General features: G+C 61.0%; 1 protein-coding gene across 1 annotated transcript; it reads left to right on the top strand.

The window, feature by feature from the left end:
* The first annotated feature begins 1905 nt into the window (after window positions 1–1905).
* Window positions 1906–22312, top strand: ATG2A (autophagy related 2A). The gene is made up of 41 exons (XM_082659977.1): window positions 1906–2129; window positions 4211–4373; window positions 4505–4657; window positions 4798–4900; window positions 5282–5417; window positions 5566–5664; window positions 5953–6049; window positions 6138–6302; window positions 6407–6547; window positions 7081–7318; window positions 7403–7547; window positions 7646–7738; window positions 8185–8343; window positions 8453–8696; window positions 9046–9142; window positions 9268–9424; window positions 10101–10243; window positions 10324–10463; window positions 10549–10706; window positions 11170–11320; window positions 11457–11656; window positions 11761–11841; window positions 12039–12145; window positions 12233–12325; window positions 13990–14060; window positions 14284–14360; window positions 14901–15071; window positions 15212–15338; window positions 15426–15640; window positions 16395–16603; window positions 16870–17005; window positions 18446–18646; window positions 18852–18953; window positions 19037–19121; window positions 19215–19350; window positions 19436–19508; window positions 19682–19764; window positions 20000–20121; window positions 20263–20417; window positions 21443–21595; window positions 21692–22312. The coding sequence occupies exons 1-41, from the start codon at window positions 1959–1961 to the stop codon at window positions 21926–21928; spliced, it is 5787 nt and encodes a 1928-aa protein (XP_082516103.1). The 5' UTR covers window positions 1906–1958; the 3' UTR covers window positions 21929–22312.
* The last annotated feature ends 3670 nt before the right edge of the window (window positions 22313–25982 follow it).

Raw genomic sequence — 25982 nt, 5'->3', positions numbered from 1 at the left:
TTGTTCTCAGGAGAGGGAAAACTTCATTTCTATTTCTGCTGCGACAGTGCCTCCCTCATGAGCCTATGTGGTAAAGAGCAGATGAAGTCATGCATGTAAAGTGACAAGCCCAGGGTCCAGGACATCACATGGCTCAACTCATGGTGTCTATTATTTTTATTATTAATTTAATGAACACTCGATGAACACAGCTCTGCCCCTGGCCTGTCATGGGGGTCAGGCAGACCTCTTGATTCATTCCACAAGCATTTTCTGAGCAGCCATCTTATTAACCAGTCTCCTAGAATGGGGCCTTCCTAGTGTTCCCCACAATTCTCTCAGAGGCTGTTCTTCAATCCCTTCCAGGTAATGAGCCTTCCGGCCTACTAACCCGACCCCAGGCGAAGGGGAATAAAACAGTCTCACCAAAAGGAGCAGTGACTTGCCTGAGGCCACACATAGCTGGGACTGGAATCCAGATCCCTGACCCCTCAGGCCAGGGTGGTTGCCCTTGCTTCCGGCCAACTTTTGGCTTTAGATTGCAGTAGAGTCCATCTCCCTAGTAAGGCTAAAATGGAATTATAATTACCTGTGGGTATCTCCTAAGTCATCATGATGTAAGGGAGCTTGTGTGACTAAACCTGTAGAGCAGGAGTGGGCCAACTTTTCCTGTAAAGGGCCGGAAAATAAATATTTTAGGCTTTGCAGGCCTCTGTCTCAAGTACTCAACTCTGCTATAGCAAGAAAGCATCCCTAGAGAGTACTTAATCAAATGAGCATGGCTGTCTTCTACTAAAACTTTATTTGTGGACACACTGTGAATTTCATATGATTTTCACGTCATGAAATCACATTCTTCTTTTGATTTTTTTCCAACTATTTGAATATGTAAAAACCATTCTTCCCTGGTGGTCCAGTGGATAAGACTCCACACTCCCAATGCAGGGGGCCCCGGGTTCGATCCCTGGTTGGGGAACTAGATCCTGCATGCATGCCACAACTAAGAGTTCGCATGCCGCAACTAAAGAGTCCACGTGCTGCAACTAAGAAGTCCTCATGCCACAATGAAGATCCCATGTGCCACTACCAAGACCCGGGGCAGCCAAAATAAATAAATAAATATTTTTTTAAAAAAAACATTCTTAGCTCAAGGGCTGTGCAAAACAATAAACCTCTGCTCAAGGGGGTTAGAATCCATTCTTTATTGAATTCTAGGATTAGAGATATTAAAAACCATTATTATTATTATTCCAGGGACGGGCTGGAGCACTGACCAAGTACAGAGAGAAGGGAAGATCAGTTAATCTCCGGTCAAGCATTCCAGGTGAGACCTCCTTCACGGTGGACTCACAGCAACCTTTATAAATCTGTTTCCTTATCTGTAAAATGGTGACAATAATCTCCACCTTAGAGGTTGCTGTGGGGGTTGAATGAGATAGCGGAAGGTTAAGCGTTTTGTAAAATGCAAATGTTTTCACTTAATCGTTTCTAGAGATGCGTACTGGGCTCACACTAAATATGCCTCTGAAAAGCTTTTTACATAGTTTAATGGGACACTGTCCCTTTAAATCCTCGCCAACTACCTCAAGTACTAGTCGGACGAGTCAGCACATGCGCATTCCTTAGAGGGGCTGGCACCTCAAGCAACAGCCTTCCCGGAGCCCGTAGGAGAGAGGTTAAAGGTGCTCCCACACAGAATTTATACGCAAGCGTAAATTAATATTGGGAGCCCTATATCTTGCCGAGAGCCCAGTCCCTTTTTCGCGCCTGAAGGCTCCGCCCCCGCGGCCAATCAGTAGGCCTTGCCCTTTGCAGTGACCAATGGCAGTGAGCGTGGGGGCGTGGTCAGGCGTCCGGGGGTGCGGCCTGGCGCTAAGAGAAGCGGCGGGGTGAGCCGGGGGCTCTAGTGAACAGCGCAACCGGACGGGGAACGCCGGCGGCCGGCGAGTGGAGGCGGCCCGGGCCCGGCAGTCTCCGAGATGTCACGATGGCTATGGCCGTGGTCGAACTGTGTGAAAGAGCGGGTCTGCCGCTACTTGCTGCACCACTACTTGGGTCACTTCTTCCAGGAGCACCTCAGCCTGGACCAGCTCAGCCTCGATCTGTACAAGGGCAGCGTTGTCCTGCGGGATATACACCTGGAGATCTGGGTGAGGATCCAGGCCCGAGCCCTGGAAGGGTCGGACTGGGGGGCGCAGCATCCTGAGTCTCCCTGCGAAAGGGTCGGACTAGGGGACCAGGCACCGGAGTGGAGAGGCCTTGGGCGTCCGGCCCTTTCCAGGGGTCAGCTGATCGCCTCCAGAGCCAGAAGCTGGACAGAAGGGGCCCCTGCCTCTACTTCACAGGAGGAGAAACTGAAGCTGGGGAGCAGGATGTCACTTGTCTGGAGAATGCCAGAATTAGTGTATCAAATTGGGGGCCTGAGCTGAGCGTGGTGCCAAGGGGCTAAGGAGAGGGTGAGGAGGAACCTCGGAAACTAGGGGGCTCTGGTGGGACCAGGCCAGGGAAGTGACAGTTGGGGCACACAGCTGGTTAGGGAAGTCTGGCAGGGGTCCAGGGCCCTGCTCTGGGCACCTGTGGGAAAGGTGCCCTGACCTCCTGACCCCACGACCCTGGCTCGGTGGGTGGCGTTCGTCTCCGGATATGGATGTCAACAACCGCGTCAGCACCCCTGTTGATCAACACGTTGTGTGACTGCCACTGCTGCCTACTTCCTGCTTTTAGGAGAATGGGATGGACTGAATGGGTGTTTGGGGAGGAGCTTGGGCATCAGCATCCCCACCTAGAGGAAAGCCCTTGAGGAAAAGTGGAGAGATCTGGCCTTAGGCAGAGAGGAGAGAGATGCTGGGGAAGCAAAGAGGAATAAGCTCTGGGTCAGAGGCCTGCGGCTGGGGGCAGTGAGGAGCTGTGTCTCACGGTTCAGCTGACCTGGGAAGTTGCAAAGGAGCCACCAGTTAGGGGCGCCAGACCAGGGCTGGCACTGGGTCAACCCTCCAGTCCAGAGCAACAGGGGTGGGCATGGGGACAGGGGCTTCGCAGTTTTCTGGGGGAGCAGACAGGGTGCCTGGCCTCAATATAGTCTGGGCAGGAGAAACTGGGCTTTAGGGTAGACCAGGTCTTCCTGAGCAAACGTGGGGCAGGCGGAAACCCCTGAGCCCAGACTTGTGGCACCTCTTGCCTGTGAATCCCAGTGCGGGAGACCTTTTCTGACCTCTGACTTCAGCCTTTTAGGCTGGCCCAGACCTCTAGGCTGCCTTTCTATACTTCCACCCGCCCTGCCCTCTGGTTGGGGATTTGAATTGGCTCCTAGCTAGGCTGCTTTCCTGCCCAGCCTCCAGGGAGGAGTTGGGCCCTGGTGGAATGCAAGTGCTTTCCCAATATGCCCGCCCTTCTCCAGGCTGCCACGCCTGCAGCCTCTCCCTTGCAGACCCCCAAAGAAGCCAAGTGCCTGGGTCTCAGTCTCAGTTGCCATAGTACACTGGGTGACTAGGCTAGTCCCTTCTCTTTAGGCCTCAAGTTTCCCCATCTGTGGATCTGTAGGTGAGGAATTTGCACGCCATGTCTGTGGGCCCTCTAACTCTGCTGCGTATTTCATTCGCGGATCCAACAGGTGTTCACTGAGGCCCTCTCTGGGTGGCACCACACAGAGCACCTGGAGTCACACAGAGAAGGCAGGTGGGCTCCTGCCCTCAGGGAGCTTCCAGACTGGTGGGGGGGCTGCTCCCCTATTTGTCACCAGGGGCTCTAGCCTTGTGCTTCGGAGAGAGTACAGCCACCCCAAGTGTTTGGAGTTGGGGGGCCCCCTCCAGCTCAGGTCAGCCCCCTGCCTGCCTCTCCTGGACACTCCCCTTAATCCACGCTCGCCCAGGTAAATGTGGGCTGCTGCTCTCTCTGCCAGGCCTTTGCATGTGCTGTGCCCATGCCTGAAATCCTGCCTTCCATCCCCTCTGCCTGGCTCCCTCCTCTTTGTCCTTCAGCTCTGCCCTCCTCTGGTTTGAAAGACTGGGCACGTTGGACTGTACGGTAATAGGGCGGGCCAAGAGTAGGGATCAGTTGAGCCAAGAGTAGGGATCAGTTGAGCAAAGGTAGGATCTTGTAGATAGCATGTGGACGGACAGGGGGAGTGAGGGTGCTCTCCGAGGTGGAACAGCCGGGCAAGGAGTGCAGCAGCCAGCGAGACAGCTAGGTTTGGGGCTTCCCTGAGCTGGCTTTGTCTCCTGCCTGCTCCCAGTCTGTGAATGAGGTGCTGGAGTCCATGGAGTCGCCACTGGAGCTGGTGGAAGGCTTCGTGGGCTCTATCGAGGTGGCCGTGCCCTGGGCCGCGCTGCTCACCGACCACTGCACCGTGCACGTGTCAGGCCTCCAGCTCACCTTACAGCCCCGCCAGGGCCCGGGTGAGGACAGAGCAAAGCTGGGGCAGGGGTAGGGGTGGCGGTGCGGGTGCAGGAGAAGGCGGTGCGAGTGGGCCTGGACACCCAGGAGCTGACTGGGCCTGCCGGCCCTGAGACCTTCTTCCTACCTGCAGGGCCGGGGGCTGCCGACTCACAGAGCTGGGCCTCGTGCATGACCACAAGCATGCAGCTGGCCCAGGAGTGCCTGCGGGATGGGCTGCCCGAGCCCTCTGAGCCACCACAGCCCCTGGAAGGACTGGAGATGTTTGCCCAGACCATTGAGACTGGTGAGCAGGCCCCGCCCGGCCACTGTCGCCCCTCCGTGGCCCGCAGGGCAAAGGCCTCAGACAGCACCCTGCCGCCTGACAGGGAAGCTCTGTCTGGCCCTTGCTGCCTGCCTGACCTGAGACCCCTCCCCACCTCTCAGTACTGCGAAGGATCAAGGTGACCTTCCTGGACACTGTCGTGAGGGTAGAGCACCCGCCCGGTGCTGGGGAGCGTGGCGTGGCGGTGGAAGCCCACGTGCAAAGGTAGGGGCGGGCTGCGCGGGGGCGCTGGTGTGAGGGGCTGCTGAGTGGCCCTGGCCCCACCTGCACCCCCAGCCTGGGCTCCTGGGAAGTGTCAGGGCAAGTCTGGGTGGGCCTGGGCTGTGGCCAGGGCAGCGGGCGGCGAACTGTGTTGTGAGCCTGGAGTGGTATCCCGGGGCCAAGTGGTAGAGGCCTAGGGTAGCTGGGCCCCCGGGGTCAGGTGACACGCTGAGGGTCTGGGGAGCAATGGCCGCGGAGGTCCAGGATGCCCTGGCTATGATGGGACGGCTCCGCAGGCCAGACTTCACTAACCCCAGACTCCTAGAACAGAATGCTGTGTGGGGAGAGGGCGGCCTGGGCAGGAGCTGATCCTACACTCCCCAGACTAGAGTACTGCGACGAGGCCGTGCGAGACCCAAGCCAGGCACCGCCCGTGGACGTGCACCAGCCCCCTGCCTTCCTCCACAAGCTGCTGCAGCTGGCGGGGGTCCGCCTGCACTTCGAGGAGCTCCGCCCACAGGTGGGCCGACTCTGGTCCGGACCGTCTCTTTCTCTTTCTAATCCCTGTCCTCTCTGGCCCTTGACCCATCTTCCCCTCTCCATCCCTTCTGACCGTCTTTGGCTGCATCTTTTCAATCCCTCCCCTCCCATGTCTTCTTGTCTCCCAGGAAGGACCCCCAGAGCCTCCCTTGCAGATTGGTAGCTGCTCAGGGTGCCTGGAGCTGACGGTGAAATTGAAGCAAAATGAGGCCTTCCCAGGCCCCAAGGTGGGTCTCCAGGCCCCTGGGGAGGAGGGATTATGCCCCATCTCAGAATCCTCCTCAGCAATGCTGATCTTCCCTGGGACAGAGCGGGGTCGTTGAGTGGGGGAAATTACTGCCTTCTAGGCAAGTGGAGAAACTGAGGCTCAGAGTGGTCAAGTTGGAGCCAGGGTCACACAGCTAGTTGGTGGCAGAGCTTAGCCTGGCGACCGGCGTCCTACCTCCTCAGGGTGAGGGCACGTGGGTGGCGGCAGTGGCTGGTGTAGGCTCCATGGTTGCTTCCTCCACCCCCAGCTGGAGGTGTGTGGGCAGCTGGGCTCCCTGCACCTGCTCCTGACCCCACGGCAGCTCCAGCAGCTTCAGGAACTGCTTGGCGCACTGAGCCTTGCAGGTGAGACCTCTGGGCGGTCCAGGGAGTGGGATGGCTGGGAAGGCACCGGCCAGACTGGACTGACACAAGGAGTTGTCCTCCCCCGTAGACCCCGAGGGCCTGGTCGACAAGCTGAACAAGAGCCGCCCACTAGGTGCTGACGATCTGTGGCTGATTGAACAGGATCTGAATCAGCAGCTGCAGGCGGGGACCGTAGCTGAGCCCCTCAGCTCAGACCCCCTTTCGAACCCCCTTGTCAACTTGGAGAGCACTGGTGGGTGTGGAGCCAGAGCCAGCAATGGGCGGGGTGTCTCCTGTGGGCGCAGGAGTCAGGGGGCCGAGCCCGGCTGCCTCTGACCCCCTTTCCCTGGCCCACAGACCTCTTCTTCTCCATGGCGGGCCTCACAAGCAGCGTGGCCTCGGCCCTGTCTGAGCTCTCCCTCTCCGATGTAGACCTGGGCGCCTCTGTGCACAGCAACATGGCCTCCCGCCGGCTCTCTGCTCAGGGCCCCCCAACCGGTGAGTTCTCCAGGGGCAGGAAGAGCTGGAAGAAGGCTTGGTGCCGGTGTCACCTTTGCTACGTGCATGTGGGAGGCCTCCAGCGCTGCCTGGAGGTCCACCGTTGGTGACTTGGTTCCGTGGGAACGCTCAGGGGAGGTGGCGGTGCGATGGACAGAACCTGGGTTTTGGAGTTAGAGACCTTGGGCCGAGCACTTAAACTCAGTTTCCCCTTCCATAAAAAAGGGATGAGATCTGACCCTGCCAGGCTGCACGTTTGAGCTGATGTTTATTGAGAGATCGCACGTGTCAGGTAGTAAGTGCTTCGTCACCTCCAGTTCTTCCAGCTTCCTTGAGCGGGTTGAGTTGAGCTTGGACTCAGTGTCTGGCATAATAAGGCTTCACGTCACCCCTGCCTGGCCAAGCCCCTGGCCAGAGTCACGATCCAGCTAGGCCAGGGCTTCTCCTGGCCCCTAGGCCACTGTCTGACTGTCACTTTACCTGGGATGCCTATGAGCTCTGGGGAGCCTCTGGTGAAGCCTTTGTCCTCTCAGGCAAGACAGCCCCTGCACCCCCCTCGAACACCCTGCGCCCCGACTCGCTGCTGAAGATGACCTTGGGGGGTGTGACCCTGACCTTGCTTCAGACATCTGCCCCGTCTTCCGGACCACCTGACCTCACCACCCACTTTTTTGCGGAGTTCGATGCCACCAAGGATGGGTCCTTCGGCTCCCATGACTTCTGCCATCTCCGACCGCGCTTCCAGAGGGCCTGTCCCTGTAGCCACGTCCGGTACAAGCCCGAGGCGGGCCTGAACTAGAGGGGACTCCCTGAGCCCCTGAAGCCCACCTTCTGATGCCCAGCTTCTTCCCGTAGGCTAACGGGTGCCGCTGTGCAGCTTTCCTGGGAGCTAAGGACAAGCAGGGGCCGGCGGGTTACCAGCACGGAAGTGCACTTCGGGCAGCTCGAGGTGCTGGAGTGTCTGTGGCCCAGGGGCACTCCGGAGCCCGAGTACACAGAGGTGAGGGCTGAGAGCCAGTGTGTGCACGGCAGGGCCTAGAGGTGAGGGTGGGCTTGGGGGCTCGGCCTGACCCTGTCGTCTTCCCTGTCCCGTCCCAGGTCCTGAGCTTCCCCAGCAGCCTGCGGTCCCAGGCCTCAGCTCAGCCTTGTGCTCACCTGCACCACACGCAGACCCTGCGCCGGCTGCCCAAGGTAACCCGCCCTGCTCCAGGCCCAGGGGCCCTTGGCTGTTTCCCACGGTGTATTGCCCCCCACCGGCCTCCCCTGGTGCCTCCCTGCTCCCACCCTCCACCCGCCTTACCTGTGCTCAAACCAGAGCACACCTCCCCATCCCGGAGCCCTCGAGTACTTCCGGGCCATATACATGCCATTCTCTTAGCCCCTCTCCTGGCTCATCTTGGCAAACCCCTGCCAGCCTCCAGGGCTGGAGGTGGTAAGTATTGGGTGGTTCTCGTTAAACGGGCATGGTTGTCTGCCCCGAGCAGGCGGTGAAGGTCCCCTGGGTTCCTCACCCAAGCTCTTCTCCTTACAGCTTTGGGGGGCTCTGTGTCCTTTCTGTTTTTGCTCAAGGGGAGCCCTGCCCATCCTGCCCTCACCCACCCCACAGCCCTCGCTGACCTGAGCACCCTCACCCTCAGAGCCGGCCCCGGCGCCCAACTGCCTGCCATTGTCACTCAGAACTGGCCCTGGACCTGGCCGACTTCCAGGCAGATGTGGAGCTTGGGGCCCTGGACCGGCTCGCTGCCCTGCTGTACCAGGCCACCACACCCTCTCCCGAGCAGCCGGCTGGCCTGCTGGTAAGAGGCGCAGCCAGGGTGGAGAGCAGTCCGTGGGCCCTCTGGCTCTCGGCCACAGTTGGGTGGGGGCGGGGGGGCTAGCAGCAGCTCTGACTCCCCCCTCCCACAGACAGAGCCCCCGCCAGCAGCTGAGCAGCATGCAGTGGTGCGGCTCTCGGCACCCCGGGCCACACTGCAGCTGCGCTTCCCCATTGCTGACCTGCGGCCTGAGCGGGACCCCTGGGTGGGCGGGGCCGTGCGGACCGAGCAGCTGCGCCTGGAGCTGACTGAGCCCCAGTTCCGGTCAGAGCTGAGCAGTGGGCCTGGCCCCCCAGCCCCCACCCGCCTGGAACTCACCTGCTCCGACCTCCATGGTAAGAGCCCCCCCAGGAGACAACCCCTTGGGCAGGGGGCTCAGGCCTCTAGGAGAGGTGGGCTTGGGGCCACGGAAGGGGCTGGGTCACGATGGGGGCAGACCCTGGTCCAGACCTCATCTGCTTCGTGAGGCACCAGCATTGGGTATCCCAGGGCTCCTCTGGGCAGCGGGCAGAGTGGGCCGCTTATCCCTGGGCCGCTGCAGACTGTGGGCGCGAGGGAGGGCACGGGTCTGTACACAATAAAACACAGCTGTCATGGGGGTGCTCCCACTGACCCACCTGGCCTTGAGGAAGAAATGGGGAAAGGTGGCAGTGACAACCCCCCGTCCCTCCCCATCCCGTCCAGTCACCTACGAAGACGGAGAGAAGCCACCTGTCCCCTGCCTGCGGGTCTCCAAAGCCCTGGATCCCAAGAGCCCTGGGCACAAGTACTTCCTGCCCCAGTAAGTTGGGGCTCTGGGAGGAGCAGACAGGATGGGAGGGCTTTGCTACTGAGGGCAGTGGGAGGCCACTTGGGACCAGGGGCTGGGGGGCCCTGCAGGCCAGTGACAGGCCTGTGCCCTGGCAGGGTAGTGGTGACCCTGAACCCCCAGCTCGGCGCACAGTGGGAAGTGACCCCGGAGAAGGGAGAGGAGCTGGAGTTGTCGGCCGAGAATCTGTGCGAGCTTCGGGAGCCTGAGCCCTCCCCCTTCTCCTCCAAAAGGACCATGTACGAGACGGAAGAGGTGAGGTCCAAGGCCTTCTGGGTCTCACGGGAGCCACTTGGTGGCTCTGGGTCAGGGGGACAAGACCACATGGGGCACCAGAAAATGTGAAGCAGCACCAGTGAGAATTTCATTTCTTCCATTGTCTCTGGTCAGTGGGGAGTCTCAGGGGGCCCAAGAGTGAGGGCAGCGCCTGGGGGACACGGGCCCTCGATGGGGAAGATCATGACCTGTCCCATCAGCCATTTATCAGCAGGGTACATTTGGGCCTCAGGATCCTCTTCTCTGAAGGTGATGAGGGTTGAGTGAGAGGTAGTTAGGGGCCTGGCCTCTGGGCCAAACGACCTGGGTTCGAATCCAGCCTCTGCCACTCAGTGGCTGTGTCATCTAGGGAAGTTGTCTAACCTCTTGGAGAGTTACCTACAGATGAGTTTCCTCATCTGGAAAGTGGGTATAATGACCTGTCTCATGGGCCTGTCGTGAGGATAAAGGGGTTAACCTGAACGAGGCCCTTGGAGCAGGGTTTGCATGCAGTCAGCGCCTCAGACAAGATGGCTGTCATACATCCCAGCAGAGAAGGGCTCATGTGGATGAATGAATGAATGATAGGAGTTCAGGAAGCAGACCTGGGTCAGATTCTAAGGCCAGCAGCAGGCCCTGACGTCTCTCGCATCCCCTTCCCTGCTCCCACACCTAGATGGTGATTCCTGGAGACCCTGAGGAAATGAGGAACTTTCAGAGCCGGGCCCTGGCGCTGTCCCGCTGCAGCGTGGAAGTGGTCCTGCCCGGCGCCCACGTCTTCCTGCCCAGCAAGGAGGTCTACGAGAGCCTCTACAACAGGTGGCGACGTGGGCAGGGCAGGGGGTGGCAAGGGGCTGGGCCGGGCCTCCCTCACCGCCGTGGTCCAACTGCCCTTTCAGGATCAACAACGACCTGCTCATGTGGGAGCCCGCGGACCTGCTTCCCACCCCCGCGCCTGCCACTCGCCCCTCTGGCTTCCCAGATGCCTCGGGCTTCTGGCACGACAGCTTCAAGATGTGCAAGTCTGCCTTCAAGCTGGGTAGGAGGGGCGCCCTGGTGGGGCCCTGGGGCCGGGGCCGCCCTCCCAGGTCTCCTTCCCACTCGGCTCCTTGATCTCCCCCCAGACTCGGACTCGGACGACGAGGACACCCACTTCTCAGCGGGGGCATCAGGCACCCCCCAGCGCCTTGCCCCTGAGTCCCAGAGCCCTCACTCCCAGAGTACCTTCTCTACACTGGTGACGGTGCTAAAGGGTCGGATCACGGCCCACTGTGAGACCAAGGTGAGCACAGCCCAGGGGAGGTGAGCCCCTGACTCCAGAGCCCCCACTGGCAGGAGAACAAGGCCGGTGTGAGCAGCTCCAAGTGGGGAATGTGGGAGACAGAGGCCTCACCGGGGGCCGAGTGCGGCCTGTCCAGCCAGTAGCACCCACCCGCCACCCACTGACCCACCCATGCCCCCCAACCCATCCCATCACGCCCCGTCAGCCACTTACTAGCACCTGCTGTACGTACGGTACTATGCCAGGGGCCCGAATGGACACCATCTGATGCTCGGAGATAGACAGGGCAGGGATGACCCTTCCCCTCTGGCAAAAGAGAAGGTGCTGCTCCGGACCTCCCGCGCTCTGGGTAGGGGCTGAAGCCGACGCTAGTCAGGCCCGGGCTCCAAGAGGCGCCCTCCGCCCTGAGGGTGTGGGGGCTGCTGAGTGTAGCTGGTGAGGCTGAGCCACACGCTGCCTGCAGGACGAGTGCGGGAAGCGGCTGGAGGCCACGCACGGGGAGCTGGTGCTGGACTTGGAGCAAGGCACCATCTTCAGCGTCTGCCAGTACCGAGGCCAGCCGGGACTCGGCTACTTCTGCCTGGAAGCTGAAAAGGCGACACTGTACCACCGAGGTGTGAGGGCTGGCGGCCAGTCGCCGTGGGGTCTCTAGGGTACATGGGGAGGGGTGCTCCTTCGGGAGGGACATGTGCCCTGGATGGAGTGGGTGACCAGCCAGCTTGGCAGGGGGCTCACCAGATGCCTCCTCAGCGGCTGTGGATGACTACCTGCTGCCCAGTCGCCTGGAGCTGCCCACCTTTGCTCCTCCGGCCCAGCTGGCCCGAACCATCTACCCGTCGGAGGAAGGGATGACTGAGCAAGGAGGCGTGGGCCGCAAAGGCCAGGGCCGGGGCCCCCACATGCTGTCCACCGCGGTGCGCATCCAACTGGACCCTCACAGGAACGTCAAGGTACAGCCACGCCTGCTTCTGGCCCACCTGTTTGGCCAGGGCCATTGCCTCCCTGGTGCCTGGAACGCTGGGCTGCCGCCATGCTGACTGTGCCCTGCCCCCAGGAGTTCCTGGTGACACTGCGGCTGCACAGAGCCACCCTGCGCCACCACATGGCCCTGCCGGAGCAGAGCTGGCACTCCCAGGTGAGGGAGGGTCGCGTGGGGGGCGTGGGCTGGACCAGAGCTGACCTTGGACTGGAGCCGACTTCTGGGTGGAGCCCCTGGGCAAGGGTGTGACAGACAGCTGATGGGCAGCAACTGGAGAGCTGTGCTGGGGTTGGGGGGCTTGAGGAAGAAAGAGGCCCCCTCCTCCCCTGTCCCTTTCACTCTGGCCCCCAAAGCTGTTGGAGTTCTTAGATGTCCTGGATGACCCAGTGCTGGGCTACCTGCCTCCAACGGTCATTACCATCCTACATGTACACCTGTTCTCCTGTGCCGTGGACTACAGGTACCCCGGCTCAGGGGGCTGGGGGCCAGGGGCTGGGGCCCCTGTGTAAGGAGCCTGCCCCAACCCAAATGTGGCCCACCCCTCCAGGCCCCTCTACCTCCCTGTACGTGTCCTTGTCACTGCTGAGACCTTCACCCTCTCCAGCAACATCGTCATGGACACCTCTACCTTCCTGCTCAGGTATGCGGCTCCCCCACCCGAGCTCCCCGTCCATCCCACCCCAAGTTGGCTGCAGCTGCCACTCCCCCAGGGTCCTGTGTACCTGCTGTATATCCTCAGGTCAGTCTGAGCCTTTCTGGACATTTAGGTGATCCCTCCCTGGGGAACAAGATTGGGTTTCACCTTCCCAGAGTCAGTCAGACCTTCAAATCAGAGCCTTAAAGGTGTTTGAGCTCTCTGACCTGATCACCTCACTTCTGGTGGTTGTCCTTAGGCTAGAAGGATAAGAAAGGTAGAATATAAGGCCTCTGTAGTATAATTCAAAATAGTCAAAACTTGTAAACAACTTAAATGCCCCCAAATTATGACCTCAGTCAGTAAACATGGCCCACTCAACCATTAAAGTCAAATTTAAGAATAACATTGACAAATATGGGGAAATGCCATAGTACAATATTTATATATAGATATAAAACTATATTTTTTTTTCTTTTCTTTTTTAAGATTTTTGGGGGTGTGTTTGTATGCATCTCCGTGTGGCTTCATAGAAAAGACAGGGTGGAGATGTATAGCTGTCCCTTGGTATCCCACAGGGGATTGGTTCCAGGACCCCTCGTGGATACCAAAATCCAGGGGCGCTCAAGTCACATATAAAAGGGTGCAATATTTGCATATAACCCATGCACATCCTCCCATATGTATATATTTTTAATTAATTTATTTAATTTATTTATTTTTGGCTGCGTTGGGTCTTCGTTGCTGTACGCGGGCTTTCTCTGGTTGTGGCGAGCAGGGGGCTACTCTTTGTGGTGCCCTTCTCATTGCAGTGGCTTCTCTTGTTGCGGAGCACGGGCTCTAGGCGCACGGGCTTCATTAGTTGTGGCACGTGGGCTCAGTAGCTGTGGCTCACGGGCTCTAGAGTGTAGGCTCAGTAGTTGTGGCACACAGGCTTAGTTGCTCTGCAGCATGTGGGATCTTCCTGGACCCGTGTTCACTGCATTGGCGGGCGGATTCTTAACCACTGCGCCAGCAGGGAAGTCCCTCCCATGTACTTCAAATCGTCTCTAGATCGCTTAATAATACCCAACACAATGTATTGCGATGTAAGTAGTTACCAGCGCATGACAAATTCAAGTTTTGCTTTTGGGAACTTTCTGGATTTTTAAAAAAATATTTTGATCCGCGGTTGGTTGAATCCTCAGAAGCAGAACCTGCAGATATGGAAGGCTGACCGTATAAGGTGCTTTTGTCAGAATTCGGGATTAACTATATTTTTTAAATATTTGAAAGGAGCTTATGTTAGGTTGCCATTAAAATAAGGACTTATTTTAAAAGAACAATGCAGGCTGTAGGGGGAAAACAGGACATTTCCCTCCCAGGGCTGCTATGAGGCCCAGGTGAGGTGGAGAAGCTGGAAGTTTTTGGAGAAAGACAAATGCTGCCCGGTTGCCTCGAGTGCCTGTTGTCTGGGCCTGTGGCACAAGACTCCAGGCCCAGTCTCCCCACTGTACAGACAAGAGCACCGAGGCCAGAGAAGACCCAGCACTAGTCTTCTCTTGTGGGCTTGGGACCCCCTGTTGGTGCCCCCGCTGCCCGTCTCTATGAGCGAGCCCCACCCCTGCCAGCTCCTTCGGAGCTGCCGCCTGCAGTGGCTCCCGGCCCTTCTCAGCCCCGTTCCCCCCCAGGTTCATCCTCGACGACTCCGCCTTGTACCTGTCCGACAAGTGTGACATGGAGACCCTGGATCTGCGGCGAGGTGGGCAGGGCCTGGACTGGGCTCCCTCCCGTCTGAGGGGCTGTGGCCCCCGGCCATACCCAGAGCAGCCCGCTGTCCTCACCCAGCTGCTGGCCAGGTCCTCAGCGCCCACGCACACGTGCACGCACACAAGGGCTGCACCCAGACAAACCCTAGATTCTCGCAGCGGGGCCGGGGCCTGGGTAGGAGGAGGCAACGGGAGCCTCTCCTGCCTCTGCCTCAGATTATGTCTGTGTCTTGGACGTCGACCTTCTGGAGCTCGTGATCAAAACCTGGAAGGGGAGCACTGAGGACAAACTGGTGAGTGTGGCTGTTGCCCAGGGTCCCCCAGAGCCAGAGCAGGGACCGGGGCAAGGGAGCCTTCGGGGGATCACTTTTCCCCACGCACCGTCTCTTTGTTTCTGCTCCTTGGGCCCGGGCTCAGGTCCCAGTCACTGACAGCCCTTCCCTGTGGTTATTGGCCCTCCTGGGAAGGGCCAGACCTTTGGTGGACATCCCTCCCTATGAACCCTGCCGGCAGAGGGCAGCTGTAGCCACGAAAAAGCAGGGCCTCAGGAGTCAGCCTTTCTGGGTCTCCAGTGTCCTTATCTGTAAAAGGGAGATCCCAGGCCCCGCCTCACTGGAGACGGCACTCAGAGTCCCTCACGCGGGAGTGCACTCTTGCTTCCTCAGGCGGCCCTGGGCGAAGCCCCTTTTACTCTCTAGGCTCAGTTTGCCCATGTGTTCAAAGGGTAGTTGGCTGACCGCCCCAGGCTGACCGCCCCAGGGGAGACCTGGCCCAGTCCTGTCTAAGTCTGGTGGGGCTAGAACCCAGGCTGATACCCGCCCCCAACCCCGCAGAGCCAGCCACTCTTCGAGCTGCGCTGCTCCAACAATGTGATGCACGTGCATAGCTGTGCTGACTCCTGCGCCCTGCTGGTCAACCTGCTCCAGTATGTGATGAGTGAGGGCGACCTGCACCCCCCTCCCCGGCCCCCCAGCCCCACGGAGATCGCTGGTCAGAAGGTACAGGTGAGGCCTGGCCGTACAGGCCACCAGAGCCCTGCCCAGCCCCCTCCCCGCCATGGCCGCCAGGGACCTGGTGATGGGGGAGCCCTGGGGCCCCCCTCCCTCCTGACACGCATTCACCAGTCCTCCCCTGCCTGGCGCAGCTCTCGGAGAGCCCTGCCTCCCTGCCCTCATGCCCCCCAGTGGAGACAGCCCTCATCAACCAGCGGGACCTGACCGACGCCCTCCTGGACACGGAGCGCAGCCTGCGGGAGCTGGCCCAGGCTTCAGGTGGGCTCAGGCTGCTTTGCGGCCAGCAGACACAATCAGACACCCACATCGGGCATCGCCCTAAGCCAGCCTCTTTCTCCCCCACAGGGAGCCCCTTCTTTCAGGCCTCTCCAGTGTCAGTCTACCTATTCCCAGGTGAACGGAGTGGGGCCCAGCCCCCCTCGCCCCTGGTTGGGGCCCCCACTGGCAGCTTGGGGTCCCACTCAGAGGCCAAAGAAGAGGAGAAGGAAGAGGAGGGGGATGGAGACACTCTGGACAGCGATGAGTTTTGCATCCTTGACGCTCCTGGCCTGGGCATATTGGTGTGTGGTGGGCAGGCTGGGCAGGGGCCTGGAAGAGGGTGGCTCAGTTCTAGGCCCTTCTAGAGCTCCCACTGTGAGAGAGGCAGGAGGTGGTCAGTATCAGTGGGGAAGTGGGGTTGGGTCCCTGGGGAGGCAGCCCTCACTCTGGGCTTTGAAGGAGTTGACGGATTTCCAGAGGAAGTGACAAGGCATGGAGTCCTGGGCAGAGGGACTGGGACATTCAAGAGTAGGGAGGGGGCTCCCCTGGTGGCACAGTGGTTGAGAGTCCACCTGCCGATGCAGGGGACACGGGTTCATGCCCCGGTCCGGGAGGATACCACATGCCGCGGAGCGGCTGGGCCCGTGAGCCATGGCTGCTGGGCCTGCACGTCCGGAGCCTGTGCTCCGCAACGGGAGAGGCCACAGCAGTGAGAGGCCCGCGTACCGCAAAATAAATAAATAAATAAATATGAGTAGGGAGGGATAGGAGCAGGGCAGGTAGCGGGAGAATGAGGAGAACCACCTGGCTGCAACGGTGCTGGCCTCCTGGCCCCCAAGTGCCAGTGGGAATGACGTCCAGACTCACTGTCACACGCAAGCCAGACCTGACAGGGCCGACAGGAGCAAGGGGCACTCAGGCTCCTCAGGATAATTGCCCGTGAGAATCATCTTTTGTGAAAAAAGGGAGAGAGATGCGAGGATGAGGGATAAACAGGTGGCCTGGACTGGGGAAAGCTTCTGTGGCCTATATGTTCACTTGGCCTCCTTCCTGCAGCCCCAAGATGGGGAGCCTGTGGTGACACAGCTGCATCCAGACCCCATCATAGTGCAGGACGGGCACTTCTCACAGCCGCTGGGCAGCACAGACCTGCTGCGGGCACCTGCCCACTTCCCAGTGCCCAGCAGTCGTGTGGTGCTGCGTGAGGTCTCCCTCGTCTGGCACCTCTATGGGGGCCGAGACTTTGGCCCCCATCCCGGACACAGGTGAGAAGGAGAGGGCGCAGGTGGCAGCTGGGGCAGTGGGGCCCCCAGGAGATGAGGCCCGGGCTGGGGTCCAGTTCTGACCCTCAGCAGCTGGTAACCTTGAGCCAGATCCTCACCTTCTGGCCTTATTAACTCTTCCTCTTCCCTTGCCCCGCCTACCTCCCAGGAGAGGGTCTCTTGCCCCAGGCTGAAAGTCCTGCTGTGATGGGAGGGAATGAGGAAAGGGGCTTCCCCTGAGTCAGCGTGTCCCTTGTTCCTCTTCCCAGGGCAAGAGCAGGCCTCACAGGCCCCAGGAGCTCCCCTTCTCGCTGCTCCGGCCCCAACCGGCCCCAGAACTCCTGGCGTGCGCAGGGGGGCAGTGGCAGGCAGCACCACGTCCTCATGGAGATCCAGCTCAGCAAGGTGAGGCCAGCCGGGGTGGGGCACCGGGACAGGCCCTCGTGTCCCTGCTGCTCAGCTAGTGCTCACTCCACGGGAACTCCTGCGGGCCCCTGCTCCTGTACTAGGTCAGCTGCTGCCATGCTGTTCCAGATGCTGGATGTAGTGATGAGCAAAGCAGACAGAAACCCTGCCTTCCTGTCCCTTGTATCATAGTGGAGGGAGCCCAGTAAGACTATATATATACAGACGCTCAGATGTGATAAACACTCAGGGAACGTAAACAGAGGGGGCACAGGGAGTGCTGGGGAGGGCCGGAAAGCCCTCGTGAAAATGTGCCGTTTTGCACAAAGATGTGAGGCCACAGTGAGCCAGGGAGAGGTTTTCAGGCAGAGGGCACAGCGTGAAGGCCGCAAGCTGGGAGCATCCCTCGCGTGTCCCGGGAGCAGCAAGGAGGCCAGCGAGACTGCAGCTGAGGAGGGAGGAGGGCAGTAGGAGGCGAGGCCAGAGATCCAACCCAGACCAGGCCGCGTAAGGCCCTGTAGACCACGGATGGTTTTGGTTTTTACTAGAGGGACGGTGGAAAGAGCCACGGGCTGGGCTGCTGGACTGAATGTGCGTGAGGGAGAGAGCAGGCCGGGCTGACCTGAGAAATTGTGCAGGTCAAGTGCCGCTTACTGAGAGTGAGCCCACACAGACCCACTCCCTGAGCTGGTAAGGGCGCTTGTGCTGAGAGGACTCGGGGATGTGCTTCAGAGTGGTGGCCGGGGCTCCTCGGACACCCGACGGGCCGGGGAGCCAGTGCCAGCGCCGGGTGAGGGGGAGACAAGGCTGGGGCGAGAACCCGCCGGTGAGGGAGGCTTTGACCTGTCAGGGGCAGGAGAGAGGCCAGTGTACTCCAGGTCAAGGGCAAGGGCCGAAAGCGGGCTTTGGAGGGGGAAGCACGGCCTCGCCAGGCCACAGTGAGGAGTTTGCAGGGCGCCAGGTGGGTGGGCAAACGCTTTACAAAGATCCCTCTGGGTGGGTGGAGAGGGGCTGGAGGGGACGAGCAGGGGGGCCGGGCAGGGGATGGGTGACGGCAGCTCCGAGACCAGGTGCAGCTGTGGCGGTGACAGAAGTGCGGTGGGACTGGAGAGATGTTCTCGGGAAGCAAAACTGACAGCTGTGGTGATAGAGAGATTGCAGCGGGAGGACCGAACCAACGTTTGCACTTAGGGTCATAGGGGGACAGGTGCCACTCGGGTGGCGGGAAGGCTGGGAGATCGGGGACAGGTGGATTCTCGGGAGGCAGTCAGGGTTCATCGTGGCCGTGGGGCGTCTGAAGTGCCTGTGGCACAGCTGTGTGGAGGCGTCCAGGTGGCAGCCGCTGTAGGACTGAGATTGGGCTGGGAGAGGAGGGGCCTGGGGTGAGCCCCCTTCGCTGTGCAGCCCTGCCTGCCGCTCAGGCCTCCGTCCGCCCCGCAGGTAAGCTTCCAGCATGAGGTGTACCCGGCAGAGCCAGGCCCCGTAGCCCCCGGCGAGGAGCCCGAGGAGCAGCCGCTGTCCCGCCAGGTGTTCATCGTGCAGGAGCTCGAGGTCCGAGACCGGCTGGCCTCCTCCCAGATCAACAAATTCCTGTATTTACACACGAGTGAGCGGATGCCACGGCGCACCCACTCCAACATGGTACAGGCCTTCCGCACGGTCCACCCTGAGCAGGGCACACGCATGCTCGCGCGCACACACATGCATGTACACATACAGACCCCGGGTGTCTGTGAGCCTGGGAGGGGGGCGGGGCCCAGGCGGGCTTAGCTGAGGGAACAGCATGTGCAGGACCAACTGGGGGAGCAGTGGGGGCCGGGGGCCTGAGCTCACCCTCTGCCTTCAGCTCAAGATCAAAGCGCTGCACGTGGCCCCCGTGACCAACCTGGGTGGGCCCGAGTGCTGTCTCCGCGTCTCACTGCTGCCCCTGCGGCTCAACGTGGATCAGGTGAGTGGGCTGCGTGGGGGCAGAGCCTGAGGTGAGCCCACTGCCTCCGGGCCTCTGAAGCTGACCTGCTCCCCCCCCGGCAGGATGCTCTACTCTTCCTCAGGGATTTCTTCACCAGCCTGGCGGCCAGCATCAACCCTGTGGTCCCGGCGGAGACCTCCGCTGAAGGTGAGCAGCTGGGCAGGGAGGGGAGGGTCCGGGCCTCCTGCCTCACAGCCATGCCTGGGCCCATCCCTGGTCTGTCCCCCGCCTCTCCTCCAGCTCACCCTGAGACCCCAGTCCAGCCCAGCGGCCCCCAGGAAGGGCAACCCGAGGGTGTGGAGACCACCAGCTCCCAGGAGGCCGCAGGCGGTAGACACGGCGCCTCCCCTGCTGAGCAGCAGCCCATCTACTTCAGGTAGGGCCTTGGGCTGAGGGCCCCGGGCCAGGCTGCAGGGATCAGGCCAGTGACCACAGGACCCCTTTCCCCACTCCCCACCCAGGGAGTTCCGCTTCACGTGCGAGGTGCCCATCTGGCTGGATTACCACGGCAAGCACGTCACCATGGACCAGGTGGTAAGCGGGCTGTCAGGTCCCCATTCTGCCCAGGTGTGGCCCGCTCTTTGGAGGCCAGAGGGCCAGGGCTGTGTCCAGGCACCGTCAGCTACCGTCAGCCTCTAGTGGCTCCTGTGAGCTGGCCGGGTCCCTGGGTCCCATCACGTAAACTCCAACCCCTCCTCCCTCCCCAGGGCACTTTCGCAGGCCTCCTCATAGGCCTGGCCCAGCTCAACTGCTCCGAGCTGAAGCTAAAGCGCCTGTGTTGCCGGCATGGGTGAGCCTCCAGGCCTCTCTCAGGGCCCTTTCTCTGTTCCTGGCTGTGGCCTTGGCCAAGACATCACCCCTCTGGGACCTCAGTTTTGCTCTGTGAAATGGCCACAGTCAATCCCTCCGTAGGGGGCTGGGTGGAGCCGTGGGGAGTGTTGGGGTGCCTTGGGTCCTCCTGGCCCTGTGACCCCTCAGCGTGTGGCTCTGCCCCACCCCACCCTCCTCTTCTCTCCCCTTCCTAGGCTCCTGGGTGTGGACAAGGTGCTGGGCTATGCTCTCAACGAGTGGCTGCAGGACATCCGAAAGAACCAGTTGCCTGGCTTGCTGGGGGGCGTGGGCCCCATGCACTCTGTTGTCCAGCTCTGTGAGTATCTGACTTTGGGGGCTCTTGAAAATGCCATACTCTTGGGCAGCCTAGAAGCCGCTACTGGGAATAGGTGGAAGAGTTCCCACAGCAGGGTAGGTGGGGGCAGCCTTGGGCATCTCTGACCACCCCGTCCCCCAGTCCAAGGGTTCCGGGACCTGCTGTGGCTGCCCATCGAGCAGTACAGGAAGGATGGGCGCCTCATGCGGGGGCTGCAGCGGGGGGCTGCCTCCTTCGGCTCATCCACAGCTTCAGCCGCCTTAGAACTCAGCAACCGGCTGGTGCAGGCTATCCAGGTGAGTGGGCCCCCAGCGTCCAGGCCATGCAGGGGCCCAGTTCCATCCCCAAAGCTCTACCGAGGGTAGGCCACCTGGGAATGTGGTATCTTTCGAGGAACAGTCACGGAGAAAAGAGGCCGACTGACTGGCTTGGGGCCCACCGTGGCTCCCATGTGGGAGGGTGAGTGCCCCCAGGCTTTAGAGCCCACTGGATCTCTGGTCATGGCTGTGTCCTGAAGGGGAGGGAAGGGGGCTGGCTCTGTTTACCGACAAAGAAACAGGCCCAGAGACTGGCCCTGGTTCAGTCAGACCTCACGCTTCGCCAGGCCCAGACGGGAAGGCAGGGGTTATCCTGTGAGCAGTTGCAGTTGAGTGCCCTGGGTTCTGGAGCAGAGGGGGCCGACAGGCAGGTGTTTGTGGTCAGTCCTAGGAGGCGAAGGCGTTTGTGGCCAGTCCTCGGAGGTGAGGAGTGAGCTTGCAGATGCACTGGGGGGTGGGGGCAGGGTCTCTAGAGAGGAGGCTGGAGGGATCAGCAGGCATCTGAGGGCCACCCCCAAGGCATTAGCTGGGGTGTAGGACAGCCAGGTGAGGAGGTTGGGGGGGAGGGAGTGACACTGGGGGCGAGAGAACAGAGGAACCAGCGGGCAGAGGGTCACACTCAGTGATGGCTTAGTGATCTGTGCGGATGGGTCAGGGGAACCCAGGCTTCCGCCAGGGCCGCCCCTGGAGCTGGCAAGGAGCAGGAGGAGGAAGGTCGTGTGCTGAGCTCGGGCTGCATCTGTGGCACCCACAGGCGGGCAGGGTGCCGGGTGTGGTGGTCAACAGGAGAGGGGTGGGTCCAGAGGACATTAGAAGAGTCCCCTCAGGAGGCATGCAGTCCACCTGCAGCCCCCTGGCCTGGGTGGTGGGAGCTTGGCAGGACCCCAGGAGCAGCACAGTGAAGCATGGATGCGGGGAACGCAGGGTTTGGGGGGGTGGGCTCCCACCCGGTCGTAGGTGCTTAGGCCCCCTCTCCTCATCTGGTGCCCGCCGTGCTCCCCCAGGCCACAGCCGAGACGGTGTATGACATCCTGTCCCCGGCAGCGCCCATCTCGCGCTCCCTGCAGGACAAGCGCTCTGTGCGAAGGCTGCGGAAGGGCCAGCAGCCGGCCGACCTTCGGGAGGGCGTGGCCAAGGCCTACGACACAGTTCGAGAGGTAACGAGGCCCAGCCCTGCTCCCATTCCTTCCCCATCCTCCCCCCCGCCCCGGCCCTCCCGCAGAGACCCCGGCACTGACCTCCAACCTCCGCAGGGCATCCTGGACACAGCTCAGACCATCTGCGAGGTGGCGTCTCGGGGCCATGAACAGAAGGGGCTGACAGGCGCTGTGGGGGGCGTGATCCGCCAGCTGCCCCCAACGGTGGTGAAGCCCCTCATCCTAGCCACAGAGGCCACGTCCAGCCTTCTGGGGGGGATGCGCAACCAGATCCTCCCTGATGCGCACAAGGACCACGCTCTCAAGTGGCGTTTGGACGAGGCCCGGGACTGAGCCCCAGGCGCCCGGGACCCCAGGGCGCGGCCTGCCCACCCCGCCCAGCCCGCCCAGTGGCACTTGCTCCCGCGCCTCCCGAGAGCTGGGGCCCACAGCTGGACGGGCCAGGCCTTCAGGGGAGGGACTGGGAAGGACCCTGATTGGCGCACCCACTGCCAATCGCCGTGAGAGTGGAGCCTCCCTGCCTGGGCCCTCGGCCCTGCCTCTGCGCTTTTCCTCTGGAGAGAAAGGACGCTGCCCCCACCCCACCCCACCCCCAGGCCCACACTGCTGCCTTGTTCCAGGGTGGAGGCTCTTGGATCAGCCAAGCGTTTTTCTGTGTCTCGGGGGGAGACGGGGGAATGGACACCTGGTGGTTCAATGTATTTTTAAGCTCCTTGAGTGTGTGGGTCAGTGTCTGCATGCCGTGGAATAAACTGCCCACCGCCAGCACCCCCCATCCTGTGTACCTGCACTGCCCAGCCTCAGCCTTGACCGTGACTCGCCCATCCCCACCTCTGCACCCAGCACCTCCCCTGTCACCACCAGAGGTTGCCACAGCCTCTCCGCCCACTCAGCAGGTTAACAGTCCACTACCACCCTACCCACCGTTCCTACCTACCCAGTCACCTGCCCACCTCTGCGCTCCTTCCCTCGGCTCCCCTGCCGCTACGCCGGGGGCTCCTCGCCACACTCCCGGGGGACCACCACCCTGGCCCCACTTCTGGCGTGGCTGGCATGGGGTGGAGGGGGGAGGAGGAATGGTCCTTGAAGCCCACCTCACCCAGACCACGTTTCTTGGCCCTATGCCTGAAAGAGCTTAGGATCCTACCCTACCTGGGGCCAGGTGTGAGGTGCGCTGGGAGGACGCTGGACCAGAGTAAAGGGTAGGGCTGTGGAGTGCCCCTGGGAGGCTCAGACTCTGACCTTGTGACCTGAGGCCACGCCCTTGGTCCCTGAGCCTCAGGTCCCTCCCGGTAATCCCTGCCCAGCTGACCCAGGGACCACGAGGGTCAGTGATGCCGTTCCTGGAAGGCTGGGCCTTCTGAAGGCTGCCGCTGCCTTCCCTAGCAGAAGCTCTTCAGGTGACTGGAACCTCTGCCCTGGGGTCCCAGCTCCAGGCCGCTGGAGGGGGAGGGGCGCTGGGGGCAGGACTCTGGCTGGAAGGGGTCCTGACAGTGATGTTTGCACAGAAGTTCACATGGGATGGGGAAATTGCTATTGTCCACCCCCTCTCCCAACAGCCCGTACCTTGTTTCTTGTGAACAAGGAAGAAAGGGCTGCTCTGATCATGCCCCTCCCCGCCCCGCTCCCCAGTAGCACTGGGCTGAGATGGGAGGGCCTGTGAAGAAACCGAGGCCCAGGTTAAGAGGCATGGACGTAGAGAACCCTCACCGTGCTGGGGTGTCAGCAAAGCCCCCTAACTCCTCCTTTGTGTGCCTGGTGGCCCCTCCTCGGTGAGGGAGATCTGGGCACCAAGTGAGCAGGGCAGAAGTTTTGTCCTGGTGGACCCCAGGGTCCTCATTGCCCACGGTCACGCAGTGACGGGGGAGAGGGGTTTTGATGGCTGGGGTCTGATGCCACGCGGAGGGGCAGGCGGGGGCCCGGTCTGATTCTTCCTGGAACCGCCCCACCTGCCCGAGCACAGTCCAGGGCTTCATGCCCTTTGAACCTCACTTGTGATCCGTATTGACAGGCGGCAGGATAATCATTAACTGCAGCCAGGGGCTGGGCCAACAGCTCAAAAGGCGCTGGGCTCAGGGTGGTCCCACTTCCTCCTCGTGCCCCGAGGGCCAGCCAGACACCCAGGTAAGAGCCTCCCGCGGGTGGTCAGACCCCTGCAGCCTCTCTGCCCCGGGGTGCTCCCGAGCCCAGCCCTTCTGAGCAAGAAAGGAAGGGACCTAGGCAACCACTGAGTGACCCAAGCAAGTCCCTTCTAGCCCCTGGGCCTCAGTTTCCAGCCGTGGGGTAAGGGGGTCAGGACTCCTGAGTGAGTGGCAGCATCTCTGCTGCCGCTACTGCCTCTGCCACACCAGGTACTTAGTCTTGCCTGGGGGTCTTCAGAAGGGCCTGCTGGGCTTTGGGGGTAGGGGTTGGGGGCCACCAACTAAAGTGTCTTCATTCACAGGCACATCCTCCCAGGCAGAGGACTCCTGCCCTCACCTCACCTTGACTGCATCCCAAAAGGGAGAACACCACTTCAGGGAGGTTGCCGGGCAGGATGGACCCCCAAGGCCCTGATCTGTGACCTTGGGCAGCCTCTTTTGCCTGTCAGGGCCGGTTTCCACTGCTGGGAAAGGGGAACATAGCCCAATTTGGGGTCTCCAAAGTCTCCCCTAGGCCTCGGGACTGGCATTGTAACTTGGGCCAGTCTCTTGGGCCGGAGCCTGTCTGGTGGGGATGAGAACACACTTTGCAGGAGAAAGGTCTGTTCCCCCAGGGGTCCTGGGCCAGCTCAGGGACCCCAGACAACACCTCCTTCCTCTCCCCACTGAGGGGACAGACTCAAAGGTTGAAGAGAAGGTGGCTTCCCAATAGCGCAGGCCAGGATGGCCTCACAAGCCCTGATTTGCATATGAGGAACCAGCAGCCGCTCAGAGAGGTTAAGCCACTTGCTCAAAGTCACCCAGCTCCCAGGACCCTGCTGGCTCTCAGGCCACTGAGGTGCTAAGTGCTCTTCCAGATCGGCAGTTGCTTATAGCCCTGTTCTTACCATTCTGTGGCAGGTTTGTGTATCAGCATCTTTTCCAGTTCCCTGTTCTCGCCCTTTTCCCCCTACCACTATCTCCTCTGTCCCTTTCCAGTTCTCTGCTTGCCCCTCTCATCTCTCTCTTGGCCTCTCTGTCTCACTCTCCCACTTTCTCTGTCTCTCCTTCTCCCACCACCCTTCTTTCTGTCTCATCTCCGCTTCGTATCTGGGGCCATCCTCCAGGGACCTCTGAATGCCATCCTCTGGGCATTCAGAGGTCCCTGGAGATGGACAGGTGCCCAGCCGTCCTTCACTGTTCCTCTGCCCTGCGGCTGCAGCAAGAAGGGTGGGCAAAGGGCAGAGAATGGAGGCCACAGTGGCCAAACCTGAAACTGGGGCCCAGGTCTGGTTGGGAAAGAAACGAGGAAACAAGGAACTTGGGGAGAGAGGGTGTGCGGGTGTCAGAGCGGGCAAAGGCTGCCCAGGAGCTGTAAATGGAGCCACTCCCGCCTTTATGAGCAGATCTGGGGTTGAGACTGGACTTCGCCCAGAGAAGCAGTGCTGGCATGAGACTCGGGCGTGGGCCTGGGTGATAAGGAGCCTCAATAAAAAGACCACAGGCCTGGGGCCGTGAGGACCCAAGGGGCCCGGGTGGGTGGTCATGCTGTACTCCCCAGACCTCTGCCCAAGGGGAGGTGCCAGGCGGGCAGGGCCCAGGCCTCCGGTCGGTTCCCACCCCCTGTAACAGCAACTCCATGTGGAAGTGCCCACAAGTTCCAGTGGGGCTGCTGTTATCTGGGGTGCGGGCCAGTGTCCACAGAAGAGGAGAGGCGGCTGCTGCCCAACAGACCAGCAGGGACCCCCATGGCCATGCTCCCAGGTCCAGGATGGCAAAGGGTTGTGGGCTGTCAGCAGGCTGCCAAGACCGAGTGCACAGGGCTCTGACCTATGAATTGACAGCCAGTGCTCTCGTCTCCCCTCTGGCTGCCAATTCCATAGGTCACAGGTATGTTCGCCTCAATGCCAGCCTCCAGGACCTGTGGGGGAGGGGGTGGGGCTGGGGGTGTCTGGTGGGCACTGAAGACTTGCCATCACCGTGCAACACTCAAGGCCCAGCTCCCTTCTGTTCCATTCCCACCTTTCCATTTTCCCTCTCGTGAGCATGAACTGCTTTAGGTCTCCGCCTGTACCGACTGTGCTGCAGCACGCCTCTGTGCTTAGTCCATGCGGTTCCCTCTGCCTGGAACACCCTTCCCAGCTTTTTTGCCAGGCTCACCCTTACTAACCATTCCAAGCTCTGCCCAAGCATCTGCTGCCTCCAGGAAGCCTTCTTAAAGCCCACTTGATAGTAAGTGCCTGGCCGGGCACCCCCAGTACCCTGTG

Source organism: Grampus griseus (assembly GCF_964374135.1).
Source record: "Grampus griseus genome assembly, chromosome: 8".
NCBI lineage: Eukaryota > Metazoa > Chordata > Mammalia > Artiodactyla > Delphinidae > Grampus > Grampus griseus.
This window is presented reverse-complemented; position numbering and strand designations above follow the sequence as displayed.